This window comes from Eumetopias jubatus, unplaced genomic scaffold (assembly GCF_037043125.1).
Source record: "Eumetopias jubatus isolate StellerSeaLion01/CBP00866 unplaced genomic scaffold, mEumJub1_p1.0 scaffold_13, whole genome shotgun sequence".
In the NCBI taxonomy this organism is placed as follows: Eukaryota; Metazoa; Chordata; class Mammalia; order Carnivora; family Otariidae; genus Eumetopias; species Eumetopias jubatus.
In genome coordinates this window covers 58277523-58298292 of record NW_028274819.1, presented here as the reverse complement: position 1 = coordinate 58298292, position 20770 = coordinate 58277523, and the positions used below count along the sequence as shown (strand labels likewise).

Here is a 20770-nt window from a genome sequence, read left to right as displayed (position 1 = left end):
GTGCTTCTGGACCTGGGTGTCTGTTTCCTTCCCCAGATTAGGGACGTCTTCAGTTATCCTTTTTTAAAATAATTTTTCTTCTCCTTTCTCATTTTCTTTTCCTTTTGGGATCCCTCTAATGTGAATGTTATTACACTTGATGTCAGTGTGTTCCCTTAACTTAGTTTTATTTTTTTATTCTTTTTTCTTTTTGCTGTTCACCTTGGTTGATTTCCATTACCTTATCTTCCAGATTGCTGATCCATTCTTTGGCATCCTTTAATCTGCTGTTGATTCTTTCTAGTATATTTTTTATTTTGGTTATTGGATTCTTTGGCTCTGACTGGTTATTTTCTATATTTTCTTTTTGTCGAAGTTCTTACTGAGTTCCTCCACTCTTCTTTCAAGTTTACTGAGTATCTTTGTGCATATTATTTGGAATTCTTTATCAGGATATTGCTTATCTCCATTTTGTTTAGCTCTTTTACTGTGATTTTGTCTTGTTATTTCATATGGGACATGTTCCTCTGTCTTTTCATTTTGTCTAACTCTGTGTGTTTGTTTCTGTGTATTAGCTTGAGCAGTTATGTCTACTGGTCTTGAAAGTAGTGGCCTTTTGTAGAAGCGGTCCTGTGCTGCCTTATGGCACAATCCCCTCTGGTTACCAGAACCAGGTGCTCTAGGAGTGTCCCCTGTGTGGGCTTGCCTGCACCCTCCTGTTGTAGCTGAGCTGTGATTGCCTTCAGCCCAGATGGCTACAATGACCTACTTTGCCTGGTGTGGATGCACTAGGCAGGGTTTGGATGTTGTTGAGAGGCCTGCCTGCAGCAGCCACTGGCTTGTTGGTGGTTGGGGCCAGCAGTCAGCCTAGCTGTCTGCAGTTAGCGTCTCCTGCCACAGCTGTAGGCACACCAAAGGGCAGTGCTTGCTCCCTGTGCAGCCGGCTAAGAGCAAGAACTGTGGGCACACTGGTGTGTGGGTTGTTTTTCTACTTCCCAGGGCAGGAGTCACTTTGGAGTGGTGCTGGTCCAGCTGGGGCAGACTTCGGCGTGTGATGGGGCAGGAGTCACTTTGGAGGGACCCTTGCCTCTGTGTTGGATGGGGTGGGTCTGCAGGGAAACACCGGGACAGGACATGCAGTGCTAGCAAGGCAGATGGAGAGTGTTGGCACTGGCTTCTGCAAGCATCTGGCTGTCTGGGCTGGGAGAGTGGAAGACAAATGCTGCCTGCTAGTACTTTTGTTCCCCGAGAAATTTCCTATAGATTTTTGCCCCTGCCCATACATGTTCTAAGATTGGTCAATACATCTCCTTTGCATATACCCTAGGGACTTTTCAAACTGCTGCTTTTGTTCTATTTCTCAGCCTAGTTATTTAGTATGCTGGTTCTTTATGTGCAGAGACTCAGTTTCCTGTCACCCCCAGCTCTCCCAGAATTAAGTCTCCTGAATTTTTAAAGTTCACAGAGTTAAACCCTGCTGATAATTAAAGCTCTTGGAGCCAAGCCCTGCCCATTTTCAAAGCAGGCCCATTTGCAGTGCAGATCCTCCTGCCAGGGATGCCTGGTGTGGAGCCTGATCCTCTTGCTTCTCTGTGATTGTGATATACTCCTGTTTGTGGTTAGTCCCACCAAGAATTTGGCTCTGAGCAAAGTCTCTGCCCCCCCTACCATTTTCGATGTGGCCTCTTCTATGATTAGCTATGGAGGATCTGTTCTGCCAGTCTTCAGGTTAGTTTTCAAAGTTAGTCACATAGATGTTGCTGTTATGTTTGTATGTCCCTGGGACAAAGTGAGTTCAAGATCTTCCTACTCTGCCATCTTTCCAAAACAAGTAGTAATTCTATTTTTAATTTTTTGAAAGAATTGTCATACTGTTTTCCATAGCAGCTGTACCAGCATGGCACAAAGGTTCCAATTTTTCCATATCCTCCATATCATTGTTTTCTGTTTTTTTGATGTAGCCATCCTAATGGGTTGGTATTAGTTCTTTAAATGTTTGGTGGAATTCACCAGGATTAGGTGAGGATTAATATAATAAGGATTGAACCTCCTTATTATAAATCTATTCACATCTTCTAATTCTTGATGATTCAGTCTTGGTAGGTTCTGTGTTTTTAGGAATTTGTCCATTTAATCTAGGTTATCAAATTTGTTGGGGTACAGCTGTTCATAGTACTCTCTTATAATTCTTTTTATTTCTATAAAGTTGGTAGTAATGTCCTTTCATTTCTGATTTCAATATTTGAATCTCTTCTCTTTTTTTCTTATTAGTCCATCTAGCTAAAGGTTTACTAATTTTGTTGATTTTATTCAAGGAACTAACTTTTGGTTTCGTTGATTTTTCCCTATAGGTTTTCTTTTCTCTAATTGATGCTGTAATCTTTATTATTTTCTCCCTTTTGCCATGTTGGGTCAATTTGTTCTTTTTCTAGGTCCTTGAGATATAAAGATAGGTTGTTGATTTGAAATTTTTCTTTTTTTTTAAGATTTTATTTATTTATTTGCGAGAGAGAGACAGAGATAGCAAGAGAGAGCACAAGTGGGGAGGAGAGGGAAAAGCAGGCTCCTTGCTGAGCAGGGAGCCCCAATTCAGGGCTCAATCCCAGGACCCTGGGATTATGACCTGACCTGAAGGCAGATGCTTAACCGACTGAACCACCTAGGCACCCCAATAATTATCTTTTAAAATTCAAGATTATCTTTTAAAATGTATTGAGACTTAATCTGTGGCCGAACATATAATCTATCCTGTAAAATGTAAAATGCACTTGAGAATAATGTGAATGCTGTTATTGTTAAGTATTCTGTATATGTCTGTTAGATATAATTAGTTTCTTGTGTTAAGTCATCTGTTTCCTTACTTTAATCTGGTTGTTCTATCCATTATTGATAGTAGGGTATTGAAGTGTCCAACTATTATTGTACATCTGTCTGTTTCTCCCTTCAATTCCATCAGGTTTTGCTTTACACATTTTCCTGGTCTGTCATTAGGTACATAAATGTTTATAATTGTTATATTTTCTTGTCATATTGAGCCTTTATTAATATATAGTGTCTTTCTTTGCCTCTTTTTTTAAAAAAAAGATTTTATTTATTTATTTGACAGAGAGAGACAGCGAGAGAGGGAACACAAGTAGGGGGAGTGGGAGAGGGAGAAGCAGGCTTCCTGCTGAGCAGGGAGCCCGACTCAAGGCTCAATCCCAGGACCCTGGGATCATGACCTGAGCCGAAGGCAGATGCTTAACCAACTGAGCCACCCAGGCGCCCCTCTTTCTTTGCCTCTTGTTACCTTTTTTGATATAAAGCCTATTTTGTCTGATATCAGTATAGCCACCTCTGCTGATTTGTGTTACAATTTGCACAGAATATCTTTTTTCAATTCTTCATTTGTAATCTGTGTCTTTAGATCTAAAATGAGTTTCTTGAAGAGAGCATAGAGTTGGGTCATATGTTTTAATTTATTCTGCCAACGTCTGTTGTAGTGTTTAATCCATTTACATTTAAAATAACTACTGAGAAGGAGGAACTTATGTCATTTTGTTACTTTTGTCATTTCTGTAAATATTTGTTATTTAGTTTCTGTCATCTCTTACTGTTATTTCTGTTATTTCTATGTGCCTTTATGACTTTTGTGTCCCTTATATCCTGTAATACTATTTTATGTATGTATGTTTAGTTAATTTTTTTGTAGTGAAATGTTTAAATCTTTTATTTCTTTTTGTATCTATTCTATACCTATTTTCTTTGTAGTTACCATGGGAATTACATTTAACATCCTAAAGTTATAACACTGATTTGAATTTATACCAGCTTAATTTCAATAACACACAAAAACTCTGCTCCTTTACAGCTTCATTCTTACTTCTTCTGGTTGTTGATAATTACATCTTTGTATGTGGTGTGCTCCAAAACATAAGCTAGTAATTCTTTTAAATGCATTAGTCTCTTAAATTACATAGGAAATGTATGTATGTGTGGAGTCACAAACCAAAATTACAAGGATACTATCTTTTAGACTAATTGTTTTTTCTTTAGATGTATTAGTCTCTTAAATTATGTAGAAAACAAACAGTACAGTTACAAACCATTGTTATAATAATACTAGGTTTTACATTTGCCTATATATTTACTTTTATTGAGATCTTTCTCCATACAGCTTTAAATTACTGTCTAGTACCCTATCCTTTCACCTTGTAGGATTCCCTTGAGCTTTTCTTGCAGGGCAGGTCTAGTGGCCACAAACTCCCTCAGTTTATCTGGGAATGCCTTAATTTCCCCCCTCACTTTCCAAGGACAATTTTTTTTTTTTACAATAGGAGTCTGGTTTATAGTTTTTTTTTTTTCTTTTAACAGTTGGAATATGTGGGTCCATTGCTTTCTGGCCTCCAAAGTTTCTGATGAGAAATCTGGGGATAACTTCATTGAGGATTCCTTGTCTGTGACAAGTTGCTTTTGTCTTGGTGTTTTCAAGATTCTTTCTTTGTCTTTGTCTTTTGAAAGTTTGGTTATAGTGTGTCTCAGTGTGGGTCTCTGAGTTTGTCTTAGTTGGAGTTCTTTAAATATTAGAAATGCTAGTCCTTTGTTGGAACTGTGGTTTACAAATATTTTGTCCCAGTCTGTGGCTCGTCTGTAGGATCCTCTTAACAGGGTCAGAAGAGCAGAATTTTTAAAATTTTGAGGAGGCCTAGCCTGTCAGTTTTCTCTTTTATGGGTCATATTTTTAGTTCAAGTCTAAGAGCTCTTTGTCTAACCCTCAGGTCTCAAAGATTTTCTTTTGTAGTTTTTTTCCCCGAAAGTGAGTTTTACATATTTTATATATTTTATGTAGTTTTATATATTTAAGTCTGTAATCTATCTTGAATGAATTTTTATATAAAGTGTGTGGTGTGTCTCAAGGTTTTTTTGTTTTTATTTTGCCTATACCTGTCCAATTGCTCTGCTATCATTTGTTGGAGAAACTGTCCTTATTCCATTGAATTCCTTCTGCACCTTTGTAAAAAAAAAAAATCATTCGGGTATATTTGTGTGGGTTTGTTTTTGGGTTTGATCTCTGTGCTTATCCCTTCTCTAATACTACACTGTCTTGGTTACTGTAGCTATATAATAAGCCTTAAAATTGGGTAGAGTGACTCCCTCTCACTTTATTCTCCTTTTTCAAGATTGTTTTATTTTGGGGTTGTGTCTTTCCATATAATTTTATTTTAAAGATTTCATTTGTTTATTTGAGAGAGAGAGCATAAGTGAAAGAGAGCCAGATACGGGGACTCGATCCCAGGACCCTGGGATCATGACCTGAGCCGAAGGCAGACACTTAACCGACTGAGCCACCCAGGTGCCCCTCCATATAATTTTAGAATCAGTTGACCTAGTTATACAAAACACCTTGAGATTTCGATAGGAATTGCATTAAGCCTGCAGATCAATTTGAGAATTAACATCTTTATAGCATTGAGTCTTCCAGTCTATGAACACGTATGTCTGTCTGTTTTTTTAAATATTCCTGTACTTGTTTTGTTGAGTTTATACCACAGTATTTTATTTTCTTTGTTAATTGTTAATGATACTGTGTTTTTGGTATTTTAGTTTCTATATATTCATTATTAATATATGTAAATGTGATTTATTTTTGTGTATTGGTTTTAAAAGTTTAAAAAGTAGCTTTTTTAAAAAAATATTTTGTTTCTTTATTTGACAGAGAGAGAGAGAGAGACAGTGAGAGCAGGAACACAAGCAGGGGGAGGGGCAGAGGGAGAAAGCAGTCATCCCACCGAGCAGGGAGCCCAATGTGGGGCTTGATCCCAGGACCCTGGGATCATGACCTGAGCAAAAGGCAGACCTTTAATAACTGAGCCACCCAGGCACCCCTAAAAAGTAGCTTTTTATTACTATTTCCTTATTTCTATTTTTTTCTATGTATCTGTAGGTGATTTGTAGAATTGTCTTAGAGACAATTCTAACATATTGGATAATTAATTGCAAACATTCATGCAGAGGCAGTATTATTATTTATAGTTTATAGTTTATACATTGAACCTAAGAATTTGCCAGGTTAGTGTATCGACAGAGCTGAGATTCAAACCCAAGCTTGTACAGAGCTGTTTACTATCTCAGGTTAAAAAAAATATTTTTTGAAGGCATTTACATGGTATATTATTTAAGAAATTTAATTCCTAAAAATGATAGCTTGACTAGACTTGCTAGGTATTTCAGTACTTATTTTATTTTCACTATGGAGAATGTACAAGTATCTGCTGACATTTTGTGCATTGGGAAACGTTTAGTTTCATTGTCTCTACTCAATGCTTATAAAAATTTTTTTATATTTGAAATTTAAATATTCACCAGATTGTATTCATTTATTCATCCCTTCATTTACCATTTATGAAGGTATGTATTATGCTAGGTACTGGATGTACAAAGATGAATAATACATAGTCTCTATTTTTAATTTGATTATAGTCAAGTAAAGAAGACTAATAGGAAAGCAGATAAATATAGTAGCGGGTGGTAAGTGCTCTGATGAAAGTATAGTTGCTACACAGTAGTGTGCTGGAGCTGGTTCATGCCAGCACATGGGAGTCAATTATTAAATATTCAGAAACTTTGCAAATCTGTTTTACCAGTGGTAGCTTAAAACTGGCTATGGTAGGATTATTTACACCATGGAGATCGGCAAATCCTACAAATAGTGCTTTCTCTTTTTTCCTACTTTCTTTCTCTTTTCCCATCAGGACATCCAGTTTACTAACATACCATATTGGTACAGGAGCAGAGATATTAAATCCAGTCCTTTACCTCATTGCAACATGAACCCATTCTGCATTATCATAAGTTGTCACAGGACCAGCTGCTTCTAGTGATTTAAGCAGCAGCCTCTCACAAACATCGTGGCCGTTACCTTTTTAGATGATGAAAGTGAGGTTAAGTCTAAATTCCCTGTGGGTTCTGTTTTTATTCCAGTGATTATAAAGCAGCTAACATCAAAATCAACTTATACATCGTCAATGAACCTTGGCTCTACTCACTGGCCTGGTGCTGCAGGATTCACTCAGTGACCACAGACAATATTCACATCCTGAGTCAGCTAAATCAGCCTTACTTCTTCATGGTGAGCTGGCTATCCAGATTGTTCTTTCAAGTCTGGTACAGTAGGAGTCTAAGTCCCTTACCCTACCCTTACATTGTCCACTGTGCAGTCCTCTTGGGAGCTACTTTTAATAGTAGAGACCTCTACAGTGTTGGAGATGAGCATTCTCCCTTCTCTCACCCAGATCCTTCTGTGATCTGCAGAGAGAAATTAGTATTGTTATAATAATTGTTGTTTATTGAATCTTCACAATGTGTTTTTCGTGCATTATGTAATTTGACCCTCTGAATTACTCATTTTTATTATCCCTGTGAAGAAACTGAAGTGTGAAGATGTTAAGATTCTTAGACATAGTCACATGATGCAAGATTCAGAATGAGATCTGATTCCAGAGTTTTGTTACAGTAGCCCCACCTTCCTAGAGGCATGGCAACCATGACAGTGGCATGGGCTCTGGGGAGAAAACCAAGTATATTCGACTCCAAAGTGAAAACTGTGTGTCCTGAACAAAATGCTTTTGAAAAGGAGAACCAGTCTCAGGGTCGTGAGATGGAGCCCTGTGTTGGGCTCCCAGCTCAGCGTGGAGTCTGCTTGAGATTCTCTTTCTCCCTCTGCCCCTCCCCCTGCTTGCATCCTCTCTCAAAATAAGTAAATAAAAAAAAAAAAAGGAGAGCTAGTGTCCAGCTCACCTAGCTTGATTGCTCCTCCTAGCCCTGATGCTGCTTATTGCCAGAGGCTTAGGGACCTGAACATGTGGGTTAGAATCACAGCTAAAATCTTGTCATTTATTATCTGTGGAAGCAGCCCTGGATATCCAGTTAACTGCTACAGAGCTCTCTCTCTTTTTTTTTTTTAAAGATGTTTTATTTACTTATTTGACAGAAAGAGCACACAAGCAGGGCGAGCAGGTGAGGGAGAAGCAGACTCCCCACTGAGCCGGGAGCCCAACACAGGGCTGGATCCCAGGACCCCAGAGCTTAAGGCAGATGCTTCATCAACTGAGCCACATAGGCGCCCTTGTTACGGAGCTCTTATCTGTGTAGAGTAGCTTGACTGAGTCAGACACAATAGTGTACAAAGGAAAAGAACTTAATTTCTTTTCATTGGCTGTTTAAACTGTTGTCTGAGCTAACCTTTCCCTGCTCCTGAATGAAATCTTACTCAGGTCCCATAACTTCTCTAGTCACTTTTAGGTAATTTTAAAATTTCACTTCCAGTCACCAAAAAGTCTCAATTCAGAACAGAAGTGTGTAGTTGAGAGTACACCCAAACTCCAAGCTGTCTTAAAAGGTAAATCTTTGGGCAGAGAAGCCCAAATGAGAAGCATAAATATTTCAGGCTGCCTTCTCCATACCTCTGGCCTCACTAGCCCTTGTTTCAGTCAGGACCAGGAGAAAGGGAATCAGGGTCAGGGCACAATCTCATAGAGCCGGGCTTGCATTGAGGCCCTGTGGTGGCAGTGTAAAATTACTGACACCTTTTTTCTCGCTGGCTTGGGCAACTTTCTGGAGCTGACCCTGAAGAACACCTTGAATGGCAAGTCCCTTGGCTAGGTGAAGCCTTTCTACTTGTCTGTCCTCATACAATTTTCCTTCATACATGTACTATATATTTTTCTAACATTTTGTTTTTTAAAATTGATTACAATATAAGCCTGTTCATTATATGAAATTTAGTCATTATAAAAATACATAAATCAGAAAGCAACACACTTCTCCGTAATCCTATTCACCTAAGTCAGTAATGTCTCAAAGTTGTGCCTTTGGATATATTAAATGAAGCCTTATTAAATAAAGCTTTTTATTTTAATACTTGAATTGATACTATTTGAAATAATAAATTCATGTGATTCAAAATTAGAAAAGTATAAAAGGATATAAGGTTAAAAAATACTTTCTTCTACATCTGGCTGTGGCTTTTTTAAAGGACCTAGTGTCACTTTGTTCAGGAAAGTGGGACCAGTATCCTCAGGGCTTTCCCAAGCAGCTCGCACTCTGGAGTTAGAAATGCAGATTTAAATCTTGGCTCTACCACTTACTGTGTGAACTTGGAAATGTTAGTTAGCTTGTCCGTGCCTCTGTTTGTTTATTAGTAAATTGGGGATAATGATAGTACAACAGAAGTACTTTTATCCACTACAGTTTAATCTGATCATTGGTCTGTTAATTGAAAAAGTTAAAGTGGGGAATCATAAATGTGTGTGTGTGTGTGTGTGTGTGTGTGTGTGTGTGTGTGTGTGTGTTTATATTTACAGTCTATCAGCTTTTACTACTTAAAAAACCCACCTAAAATGTAGTGGCTTAAAACAAACAAATATTTATTTGTCATATTCTTTGTGATGGCTACGTGGTCCTGTGGTCTGAGCCAGCTTGGCGTAGGGTGGGTGCATCCATATGTTTAGGGTCTTACCTGGAATGCCTGGGGTCTCTATTTAATCACACATCCTCAAGGAGGCCAGGTTGAGCTTGTTCACTTGGTGGCAGTGGGTTCCCAGCAAGCAAAAGAGGTGAAGCCCCAATGCAGTACAGTTTTCAAGGTTTCCCAGGTGTGATTTTTGCTGACGTTCCATTGGCCAAAGAAAATTACATGGCCAAGTCCAGATTCAAGGTGGGGTAAGAGAGAAAAAGACTTCATTTCTTGATGGGGAGGAACAGCAAAGTCACAGTGCATACAGGCCTGCATTTTGGTTGCAGTACTGTCATTTTTATAAACAATCTATCACATGCTTACCTCACACATTTATTTTAATTTAAAATATTCATTTACCTTGTAACATAGAGTCAAGGTCTTTGAGGTTACTTCAGCTGGTGGAATTCTATATTCATTTGTTTACTCAAACACCCAAATGAACCAGCCATGATTTCTAAGTTTTGTTTCTTTAAAGCAGAACAAGAACATAAAGGCATTGGGAGAAACAGTCTGAATGAGGGATTCACCGAGATTTTCATAATCCTCTTATCCCAATCTCTTACAGTGTTTCACTCATACCTCATTCAGTTGTAGTTTATTTTTTAATGTTCTCTTCTGTCTTCACTGAGATTTTCAAAGCATTGGCTTAGTTTTCTTGAAAATGGCATACTTCTTTTTCACTTAGATTTACAGATTTGAGTAACATTTAATTACACAGCACAGTTATAACAAGTACACTGTTCTAAGTCATTTTAGGGAGCAAGAATGACTAATTCTTAGTAAATGGACAGCTCACCTGCTGGGAATCCGGGAGCAGGTCAAGCTCTCAGTCACTCTTTCCCAGAGGGGATTAGGAGCCTGGGTTTAGGGGCAACTGGGTGGCTCAGTCTGTTAAGCATCTGCCTTCAGCTCAGGTCATGATCTCAGGGTCCTGGGACTGAGTCCTGCATCGGGCTCCCTGCACCTCTCCCTGCTCGTGCTCTCTCTCTCTCTCAAATTAATTAATTTTTTTAAAAAAGAGCCTGGGTTTAGTGGAAGTGGCTAAGGGCTTCTACTATACTTGCTTAGTGGGCTGTTGTGAGGATGGGATGTGAAAACACTCTTAAAGTGCTTAGAATGCTTCCTTAGCTCTTGTGGATGCTCATTAATTGTTGTTGTTGCTAATTGTTAGTTGTCATCATGACCATTATTGTTATTATTATTAATGTTATTATTCAGCTCATGGAAAGACCTTGGGATAGGGTGAGGATAGGCTCAAGAAAAAGTAAAAAGTGCCAGCCCCAGGGGCATCAAGTAACAATGGAGGTGGAAAGGGAGGATCAAATTGGGTAATTATAAAACTCACACAAGAGGACCCAGGAGATATATCTCTGGGTGATTCAGGCAAAGGAGCATGGAGAAGGGGGCATGTTAGCTAAGGGGGAGTTATAATTTCAACATACTTATTTGAAGCATGATGATTTAGAACAAAAATTCCTAGATGCTGGTTCACAGACGAGTTGCTTCAGCATCACCTGGGAAGCTTGTTCAAAATGCAGAAATTTTAATTCCTGAGGTATGTAGTGAGACCTATGACCCTGTATTATTAAAAGCTGCCCAGGTAGATTTGGATGTGCAGACAGATTTGGGAAGCCATACTATGAAAACACAGAGCAGTGGAACTCAGGAAACTTGGGCTGTAGTCCTGGGTCCAGAATAGACTTGCTATGTGATTTCTCTGGGACTCCTCTGTCTTTGAGGGTTAAGGGAGTTGAAGGGTATGAAGTGTTTGTCCCTTGTAGAGTTCCCTGCACATATAAGGGGTGATTGTTAGGTTATGAGCAGGTATTCTTTGTGTTCGAGACCCCACCACATCAGTGTTCTTCCACCTGCTCTGCCCTCCCTGCTCTTCCCCCAGCCCTGGCAGCAGAGCAAGAGACTTGACCCTTGTGATCTAAAATCCCTTTCAACTGTAGTTTTTTTTAATCTGTTTTGTTTTCTATTTTGCAGACACCAGGTTACTATATGTTCATGTGGCTTCTCATGGATAGTGTTTCTGCGGTTCTCATTATTACCATATTTTATTTTCATTGGTAAGCCTATATTTGCAATCTGTTAAAAAATTTTTTCAAAGATTTTATTTATTTATTTAACAGAGAGACAGAGACAGCAAGAGAGGGAATACAAGTAGGGGGAGTGGTAGAGGGAGAAGCAGGCTTCCCACTGAGCAGGGAGCCTGATGTGGGGCTTGATCCCAGGACCCTGGGATCATGACCCAAGCTGAAGGCAGATGCTTAACAACTGAACCACCCAGGCACCCCTATATTTGCAATTTTAAATGAATTTTTCCCAAGGTAAAAGTGTAAGTGGTTCTTATGGAAAGTTCAGAAAAAACACTTAGATTCTTCCTGTAATCCCACAAGGGCAAGCTCTCAGGAAGACAGGGTTTATAATCTGAATCTCTCATTACTTCTCATGCTGCCTGTACCTCCTCACATCCTTTCTACCTCAACACAGTACAGTATTCTAAGGATAGGAACTCTCAGTAAGGCCTAGTCAAATCCTGTTATTATAGATTAATTGTAAACCAGTTGGAAAAGGACAAAGGTTGGAGGTTGTACAGAACAAGTGCCTTATCTTCCCACCTTCCATGACACAAAGCAAGTTCACAACCTGGGAAGCCTGGGTTTTAGTCCTGGCTTTGTCCCTTAGTTGCTGGGTGGCCCTGGAAAATCACTGCCTTTTTCTAGTATAGTCTTATTATCCGTCCAAGAAGATGACATTTGAGAATCCTGCAAGGAAAATGTTACAGGATTGCAAGATTCAAGGTGGGCAAGAGAACATCCAGGTAGAAGAATTTTAGCTAGAGGAGACCATAGTTGTTCAGACCTCATCACACCCATCATTTCATCATTTGTGAGTTATCTTTTAAAGAGGAAAGTATAAAACCTGTACTTAAATGAGAATTTGACTGGATGATGTCTCTTTTGTGACCACTGCCTTGGATTATTGTCTTTTTTGGAAGAGGTCTTTGAGGCTCATGAATAGTCTCTTTCCTTCCAGGTGGAGAGAGCACAAAAAAGAAATGTTCGATAATGCCAGCATTCACACAGGTAAAGTCAGAGGTCTGCCCTGCTCCTATCTTTTCATCCCTACCCACTGCTTCCAGGATATGGAGACTGCTTTTCATTTCTCTGACAAGAGCTGAGAGAGTCTGGGGGAAGTGGGAGGTGGGGACCAGGGAGAAGCTGGGAATTGTAGGTTGGATGACCCTTGACGTCAGGCTTCATTTTGGACTTTATCCTTTGGCAGTGAGACCTCTTGGAAGATTTTGAGTATGGGTGTTTATTCAATTGTTCGTATCTTAATTCATCCCAAAGTTAGTTATTGAGTACCCCCTTTGTGCCAGGCACTCTTAAGAAGGGCTGAAGAAAGCTTGAAAGCTGTCATGGAGGGTGGTCCAAAGAGAGGAGGGCTGGCCCCCAAAGAGCAGTGAGGAAGCAGGCAACTGATTGGGCCAGGCACCATTGGGTCCAGCTACCAAAGTAGCTGTCATGCCCATTGGAGCTTTATGGGGCTTCACTTATGGGTGATGTATGGTGGAGGGTGGAGGGAGAAAACTGCAGAGATCCTGAAATGCTGGACTAGAGTCTAGGCTGTGCACATAAGCAATCAAAAGATGGTGAATGAGCTTCAAACAAGAGAGCAATATGCTTATTAGATTTCTGTGTGAAGGGATGGAATAACAGAATAACTATTATTTAGCAGAATAACTCAGGGGCTGATGAAGTGAGATAGGCCCAATAAGGGGAAGGGAAGCTAGATTTTATTTTTCAGGAGGCTGTGGGGATAATCACAGTTAGTGAGTGGTTGGGAAGCCAGTGCAGTGTCAAAGGAAAACCACTTAGGAGGCAAAGGATCGGGCAATACATGATAGATTTCTTCCACAGCTCCTGGAGCCTTAGGTAAAGTTGGTACAGTCACAAAACCATGAAATGATTTAATTTTTTGTGGATAGTGGTGAAGATCCTGAAATGCCATGCACCAGCTGGCAGAGCATTGAACTTATAAAATACTGAGAGTTGCAGGAATGGATCCATAGGGACCATGAAAAAATAAGTTCAGAAATGTGAATAAGTTAAATGGAGAGCAATAGTCTTGCATACTGTGAAACAAGGTTCAAACTAAGCTCACTCAAATCTCTTAAGGAGCAGAAAGATCTCAAGTAACTCTGAGTTATATGGATTTTTAAGATCACTCTACTGGCTGTTAAGAAGTCTGAAGGCTTTAGCCTAGCTACCTTATGACTTTCAGTAGTTGTATTAATAAACTAGGGCTGCTATAACTGAATACCAGAATTTGGATGGCTTAAACAACAGAAATTTATATTCTCAGTTCTATAGGCTAGAAGTCCAAGATCAGTGTGTCAGCAGGTTTGGTTTCTTCTGAGGCCTCTCTCGGCTTGCACGTGGCCTTCTTCTTGTGGTTTCCTCGTACAGCCTTCCCTCCGTACACATACACGCACCCAGTGCTTTTCAGTGTGTTCAGATTTTCTCTTCTTCAATCAGATTGTATTAGGCCTCATTTTAAGCACTTCTTTAAAGGCCCTATTTCCAACCATAGTCAGATTTTGAAGTATTGGGGGTTGAGGCTTCAACTTGTGAACTTGTGGGGCCCAAAGTTCAGCCCATAACAGTAATAGAGCCAAGAAATGGAAAAAACAAAAACAAAAACAAAAACCAACCCATGGAAATGGTGATGAAAGTATAGATGGGAGAGAAAGTTTTGAAGGAACAAGGAAGACTGAAGCTAAGAACACAGCCAAGATCCATTGAGGCTGAAGAGAATAGAGCCTCAGACACTAAGCAGGCACAGTGTCACATCTTGCACCACAACAACCTCCAGGATAGGCAGGTACTGCTGCAGCTGCTGCCACCACTATAAGGCATTTATCAGCTTTTAACTTTAGGATGTATTTCTCAGCACTATAAAGAAGTCAGTCCTTTGTCTTCTGCCTTGTATAGTTTCTTATGAAATGTCTTGCACAAAAAAAAGTCTCTCATTTTATCTTTGCTCTTCTACTTGTAATATGTCATTTTTCTCTAGCTGCTTTTTAAGATTGTTCCTTTTGTTGCTGATTTTCAGTAATTTGATTATGGTTTACTTTGGGGGGTGTGTGTGTGTGTGTGTGTGTGTGTGTGTGTAACTATCCTGCTTGGGGTTTGCTGAACTCTTAATATAATTTTCATCAAATTGGATAAGTTTTCAGTCCTTATTTTTTTCAAATATTTTCATGCTTCTATCCTCTTCCGGGATTCCAATTACATAGGTACTAGAAAGTACCTATCCCATAGGTTGCTGAGTCTGTTCATTGTTATTTTTAGCTTATTTAATTTCTGTGCTTCATCTTGAGTACATTTTATTTCTGTATGTATTAGTTTCTTACTGCTGGGTAACAAATTACTGTAAGCCTAGCAGCTTAAAATAATACAGGTTTATCATCTCACAGTTTATGGGCCATGGGTTCAGGCATGGATTAGCCAGGTCCTCTACTTAAGAGTCTCACCAGGCTGGGGTGCCTGGGTAGCTCAGTCTGTTGAGCCTCAGTCTCTTGGTTTCAGCTTGGGTTGTGATCTCAGGGTTGTGGGATCAGACCCCACGTTGGGCTCCATGTTCAGCGTGGAGCCTACTTGGGAGTCTCTCCCTTGCCCCCCCCACCTGCTCTGTCTCTTGAACGTACTCTCTCAAATAAATAAATAAGATCTTTAAAAAAGAGTCTCACCAATCTCATCTGAGACTTTTAGTCTTCCTCCAAGATCACTAGTTGTTAAAAGAATTTAGTTCCTTACAATTGTAGGACTGAAGTTTTTGTCTGTTTTCTTGATCACTGTTGGTGGGGTTTTCTCTGAGCTTCTAGAGTCTACCTTCAGATCCCAGCCATATGGCCCTCTTACAACAAGGCAGTTTACTTCTTCAAAACCAGCAGGAGAATATCTTATAGCAGATAGATTCAGGAAGAAGAGACCAAAGGAAGAAAAATAACAGACAAAACAAACAGAAAACAAGCTGAAGCATAATAGTCATAAATCCAACCATTTTATTAATTACATCAAATATAAACGGACCAAATACTCAAAAGTAGAGGTTGTCTGACCAGATAGAAAAAAGCTGGACCCAACCATACATTGTCTACAAAAGAAATACTTAAAGATAACAAAAGATTAAAAGTGAAAGGATAGGAAAATGATATGCCATGCAAACAGTAAGCATAAGAAGCAATATCTGAAAAAAATAGACTTCAAAACATGGAGCATTACTGGGAACAAAGATTTCATGATGAAAGGTCAGTATATCAAGAAGGCATTGTAATTAGAACTCTAGAAACTTAACACATGAAACAAAAACTGAGAGAAGTCACACTTAGGCATGTTGACATGCCTAACTGCAAGAACAACAAAACACACAATAAAATCAGAAATGATATAGAAGTCTGAACAACATCTGCAGCCAACTTGACCTAATTGACATAAAACATTATATACAACAACTGCAGAATAAACAATATTTTCAAGTGTACACGGCATATTTGCCAAAATAGACTACCTGACAAACCAAAAAACAAGTCTCAAATTTAATTAGAAATGGACATTAATAAAATATCTAGATAAGTCTCTAAATGCTGAAATTAATGTATTTCTAAACATCCCATTGATTAAGGGATAAATCACAAGAGAAATTAGAAAATATTTTAAACTAAAGGAATAATGCATCTGCAACAATGAAATTTGTGGGGTAAAGCTGAAGCAGGACTTGGAAATTTGTAACTTTAAATTTTAGAAGAAAGAAAGATTTAATATTGATGAAGTTTCTATCTCAAGAATCAAATTTTTCCCCAAGTAAAGGGAAGGAAATAATAAAGATAGCAGGAATCAATAAAATCGAAGACACTCAAAAGTAGAGAAAATGAGCGTCCATCTCTGGGTTCTCTGTTCTGTTCCACTGATCTATGTGTCTGTTTTTGTGCCAGTACCATACTGTCTTGATGGTCACAGCTTTGTAATATATGCAGTGATCCAAAGGGGCATACGCACCCCATTGTTCATAGCAATGTCCACAATAGCCAAACTGGAAAGAGCCAAGATGTCCATTGACAGATGAATGGATAAGGAAGATGTGGTATATATATATACAATGGAGTATTACTCAGCCATCAGAAAGGATGAATACTTACTATTTATATTGGCATGGATGGTACTGGAGGGTATTATGTTGAATAAAATAAGTCAATCAGAGAAAGACGGTTTCACTCATATGTGGAATATAGGAAACAGCACAGAGGATAATAGGGGAAGGGAGGGAAAACTGAATGAGAAATCATCAGAGAGGAAGAAAATCCAGGAGAGACTCTTAATCATAGGAAACAAACTGAGGGTTCCTGGAGGGGAGGTGGGTGGGGGTTGGGGTAGTTGGGTGATGGGCATTAAGGAGGACACATGATGTGATGAGCACTGGGTGTTATATGCAACTGATAAATCATTGAACACTACATCTGAGACTAATGATGTACTGTATGTTGGCTAATTGAATTTAAATTAAAAAATAGAGAAAATGAAAAAAAGTAAAGTTAATTCTTTTTTGAAAAGAGTAATAAAATTGATAAACTCTTAGCAAGATGAGAGAGGGAGGGAGGGAGGGAGAAGAGAGAGAGATTGCTCATATGATGAATGAAAAATGGATTACCTGTCCAGATCCTAAACATAAAAAGGAAAATTAGGAAGATTTGATGCCACTACAATTTACAACTTAAGTGAAATAGACAAATTCCTTGAAATATGCAACTTACTAGAACTGAGAGACTAGGAATTTTTAATAACTCACTATCAGAATCAAATGCATATCCCAAAAACCTCACCAAAAAGAAAAGTCCAGGCCCAAAGAGTTTCACTGGTTAATCAAATATTTAAGAAATAATACTAATTTTATACCAACCAGAAAAAAAGAGGAAGGATCATTTCCCAGCAGATTTTTTGAGGCCAGCAATACCCTCATATAAAACCTGACAGATATTACAATAACTAAATTTATAGATGAATGTCATTATGAGCTTAGACCTAAAAGTCCTTGACAAATTTTAGCAAATTGAATCCATCAGTATATAAAAAAGGTAATATGTCATGAGCAAGTAGGGTCTATCCCAGTAGTGTAAGATGTCTATATTATTTGAAAATGAATCTAATTCAGTGAATTAAAGTAGAAAAAGTATATTTGACAAAAGTTAACACACATTTATGATAAAAGCTCTGCGAAAGCTAGTAGTATGAAACTTCCTCAATCTGATGAAAGGTATTTACAAAAAACCTGCAGCCAATATCATTTTTAAGGGTGGGGAAACAATGACTCTCTCTCTCTAACATCAGAAATAAGGCAAGGATATCTGCTTTTACCACTTCTATTCAGCGTTGTGCTGGAGATCTAGCCAGTTTAGTAAGATAAATAACAGGCATAAAGAAAGAAAAAAAAAAAAGCCTTCCTCATTCGCACTTATGATTAATTACATTAAAAAAATTCTAGGCTTTCCAAAACAGACAGCAGAGTAGGAGGACTCTAAGCTCATCTCATCCCATAGATACAGCTAGTTAACACTATGTCAGTGTAAATAACCCAGAAAATGTCCCAAAGACTGGCAGAACAAACTCCATAACTAAATGTAGAGAAGAGGCCACATCAAAGAGGTTAGGAAGGGCAGATACACAGTGGGGAGCTAAACCCCACAGGTTTGGCTACTGGAGGGATGGAGCCATGGGTGCAGAGAGGGGAGAAAAAACAGACTGTCACACCTAGAAGCCTGGACAGGGAAGATGAATCCCCATAACGCTTGGCTTTGAAAACCAGAGGAGCTGAATTTCTGAATTCTTAACCACCCTTGGGACTTAAAGCCTGGCAACTTGAAAACCAGCAGGCTTGGCTCTAGGAGAGCCAGGAGGGCAATAGGAAACTGAGTCCCCACCCTTAAAGAGACAGCACAACAAATAGCCCACAAAGATACAGCATAGAAGCAGCAGTTTAAAAAACTCCTGGGGCATAGAGGAGGGAGAGTTATTTACTAATCTCAAGAGTTCACTGAGGGACTTCTTCAGGAACAAAGGAGCTGGCAGGCATCATTTACATCCCTTGCCCTACCCAGCATAAACATGGCCACCTGTGGGAACCAGTGTGGACCAGCATTCACTACCTAACTTGCTTATACTACACCCCACCCCCTCAAGCCAGGCTTGCCTCAGTACTGGTGCTGTGGGTCCCCTCCCCCAGAAGACCAGCACAAACCTTGCCAACACTGCATCTCCCAACTCTGCACTTTGCGAGGCCTACATCCAGTGGCGGTTTGTCATCTCCCATGGATGATGGGCACACGTTGTTGAAACTGTGCATCCAGCCCATGTGTGCTTTGCAGAGTGGTTCTTGTTTCTGGCTGGTTCCTGTTTTTGTGGTGGCTGTGCTTCATCTGTGGAAGAGGACAAGTGCCACCTTGTTAAAAGTGTGTGCCCCACCCACTACTTTCAAGAGCAAGAGATGTAGTTGACTTTCCTAATACACAGAAACAGACACAGAGTCAGACAAAATGAGACCGGGCAATATGTCCCAGATGAAAGAACAGGACAAAATCACAACAAGAGACCTAAGGGAAACAGAGATAAGTGATACGCCTGATAAAGAGTTTTAAAGTAAGGATCATAAAGATACTCACTGGACTTGAGAAAAGAGTGGGTGACATCAGTGAGACCCTTAACAAAGAGATAAAAAAGAATCAGAGATGAACACAGTAATTGAAATTAAAAATACACTAGAAGCAGCAGAAGAATGGATCAGCAACCTGGAGGATAGAGAATGATGGAAAGTAATCAAGCTGAGCAGGTGAGAGAAAAAAACTTAGGCAAAATGAGAATAGACATAGGGAACTCAGTGATTCCCATCAGGCATAATATTCACATAGGAATCTCAGAAGAAGAAGAGCAAAGTGGGCAGAAAATTTTTGGAGAAATAAGATCCGAAAACTTTCTGAATTTGGGAAAGGAAACAAATTCAAATCCAGGAGGCACAGAGATCTTCCAACAAAAATCAGCCCAAGGAAGTCCACACCAAGATACATAGTAATTAAAATGGTAAAAAGCAGTGATAAAGAATTTCAAAAGCAAGAGTAAAGAAAACAGTTACATACAAGAGAAACCCCTTAAGGCTATCAGTGGATTTTTCAGCACAAACTTTGCAGGCCAGAAGGGAGTGGCATAATATATTCAAAGTGCAGAAAAGGAAAAATCTGCAGCGAAAAATAGTATACCCAGCAAGGCTATCATTCAGAATAGAAGGAGAAATAAAGAGTTTCCCAGACAGACAAAAGTTAAAGGAGTTCATGACCACTAAACCAGCCCTACAAGAAATGTTAAAGGGACTCTTTGAATGGAAAGGAAAGACCCTAAGTAAGAGTAAGTAGGAAGCATAAAAGCAGTAAAAATTAAGTATATCTGTAGAAATCAGTCAAGGAACTCACAAAATGAAATGATGTGAAGTATGATACCATATACCTATAATGCGGGGAGTAGAGGAGTAAAAAATGGGTTCAAACTCAAGTGACAATCAACTTAATATAGACTATATGCAGAAGATGTTATATACCCAATGGGAACAACAAATCAAAAATAAGTGATACGTAAAAAATAAAAAGAAAGGAATCCAAGTACCTCACTAAAGAAAGCCAACTTAAGGTGAGAGAAAACCCACAAAAACAACAAATAACAAAATGGTAAATACATACCTATCAATAATTATGTTGAATACAAATGGACTAAAAGCTCCAATCAAAAGACATAGGTTGATGCAGTGGATTAAAAAAAAAAAAAAAAAAAAAAAGACCCATCTGTATGCTGCCTACAAGAGACTTCAGACCTAAAGACACAGGCAGATTGGAAGTGAGGAGATGGAGAAACATGCAAATGAATGTGAAAATAAAGCTGAGGTAGCAATACTTATATCAGACAAAATTAACTTTAAAACAGACTGTAAGAAGAGACAAAGAAGACACTGTATAATCATTAAGAGAACAATAAAACAAGACATAACAATTGTAAATATTTATGGACCCAACATGGAAACATCCAAATACATAAACCAGTTAATAGCAAATATAAAGGAACTAATCTATAGTAATACAGAAATAGTAGGGGACTCTAACACCCCACTTACATCAATGGACAGGTCATCTAAACAGAAAATCAACAAGGAAACCGTGGCTTTGAATGACACACTGGATCAGATCGATTT

The 20770-nt window shown here is 38.9% G+C and overlaps 1 protein-coding gene across 1 annotated transcript in view; it reads left to right on the top strand.

Moving 5' to 3' along the window:
• The window catches only part of GDPD4 (glycerophosphodiester phosphodiesterase domain containing 4), a 138717-nt gene that overhangs the window by 82469 nt on the left and 35478 nt on the right, over nucleotides 1-20770 (top strand). The window contains 3 exon segments of the mRNA XM_088017510.1: nucleotides 6940-7087; nucleotides 11465-11547; nucleotides 12518-12567. Of these exon segments, the coding sequence (XP_087873636.1) occupies nucleotides 6940-7087; nucleotides 11465-11547; nucleotides 12518-12567 (281 nt within the window).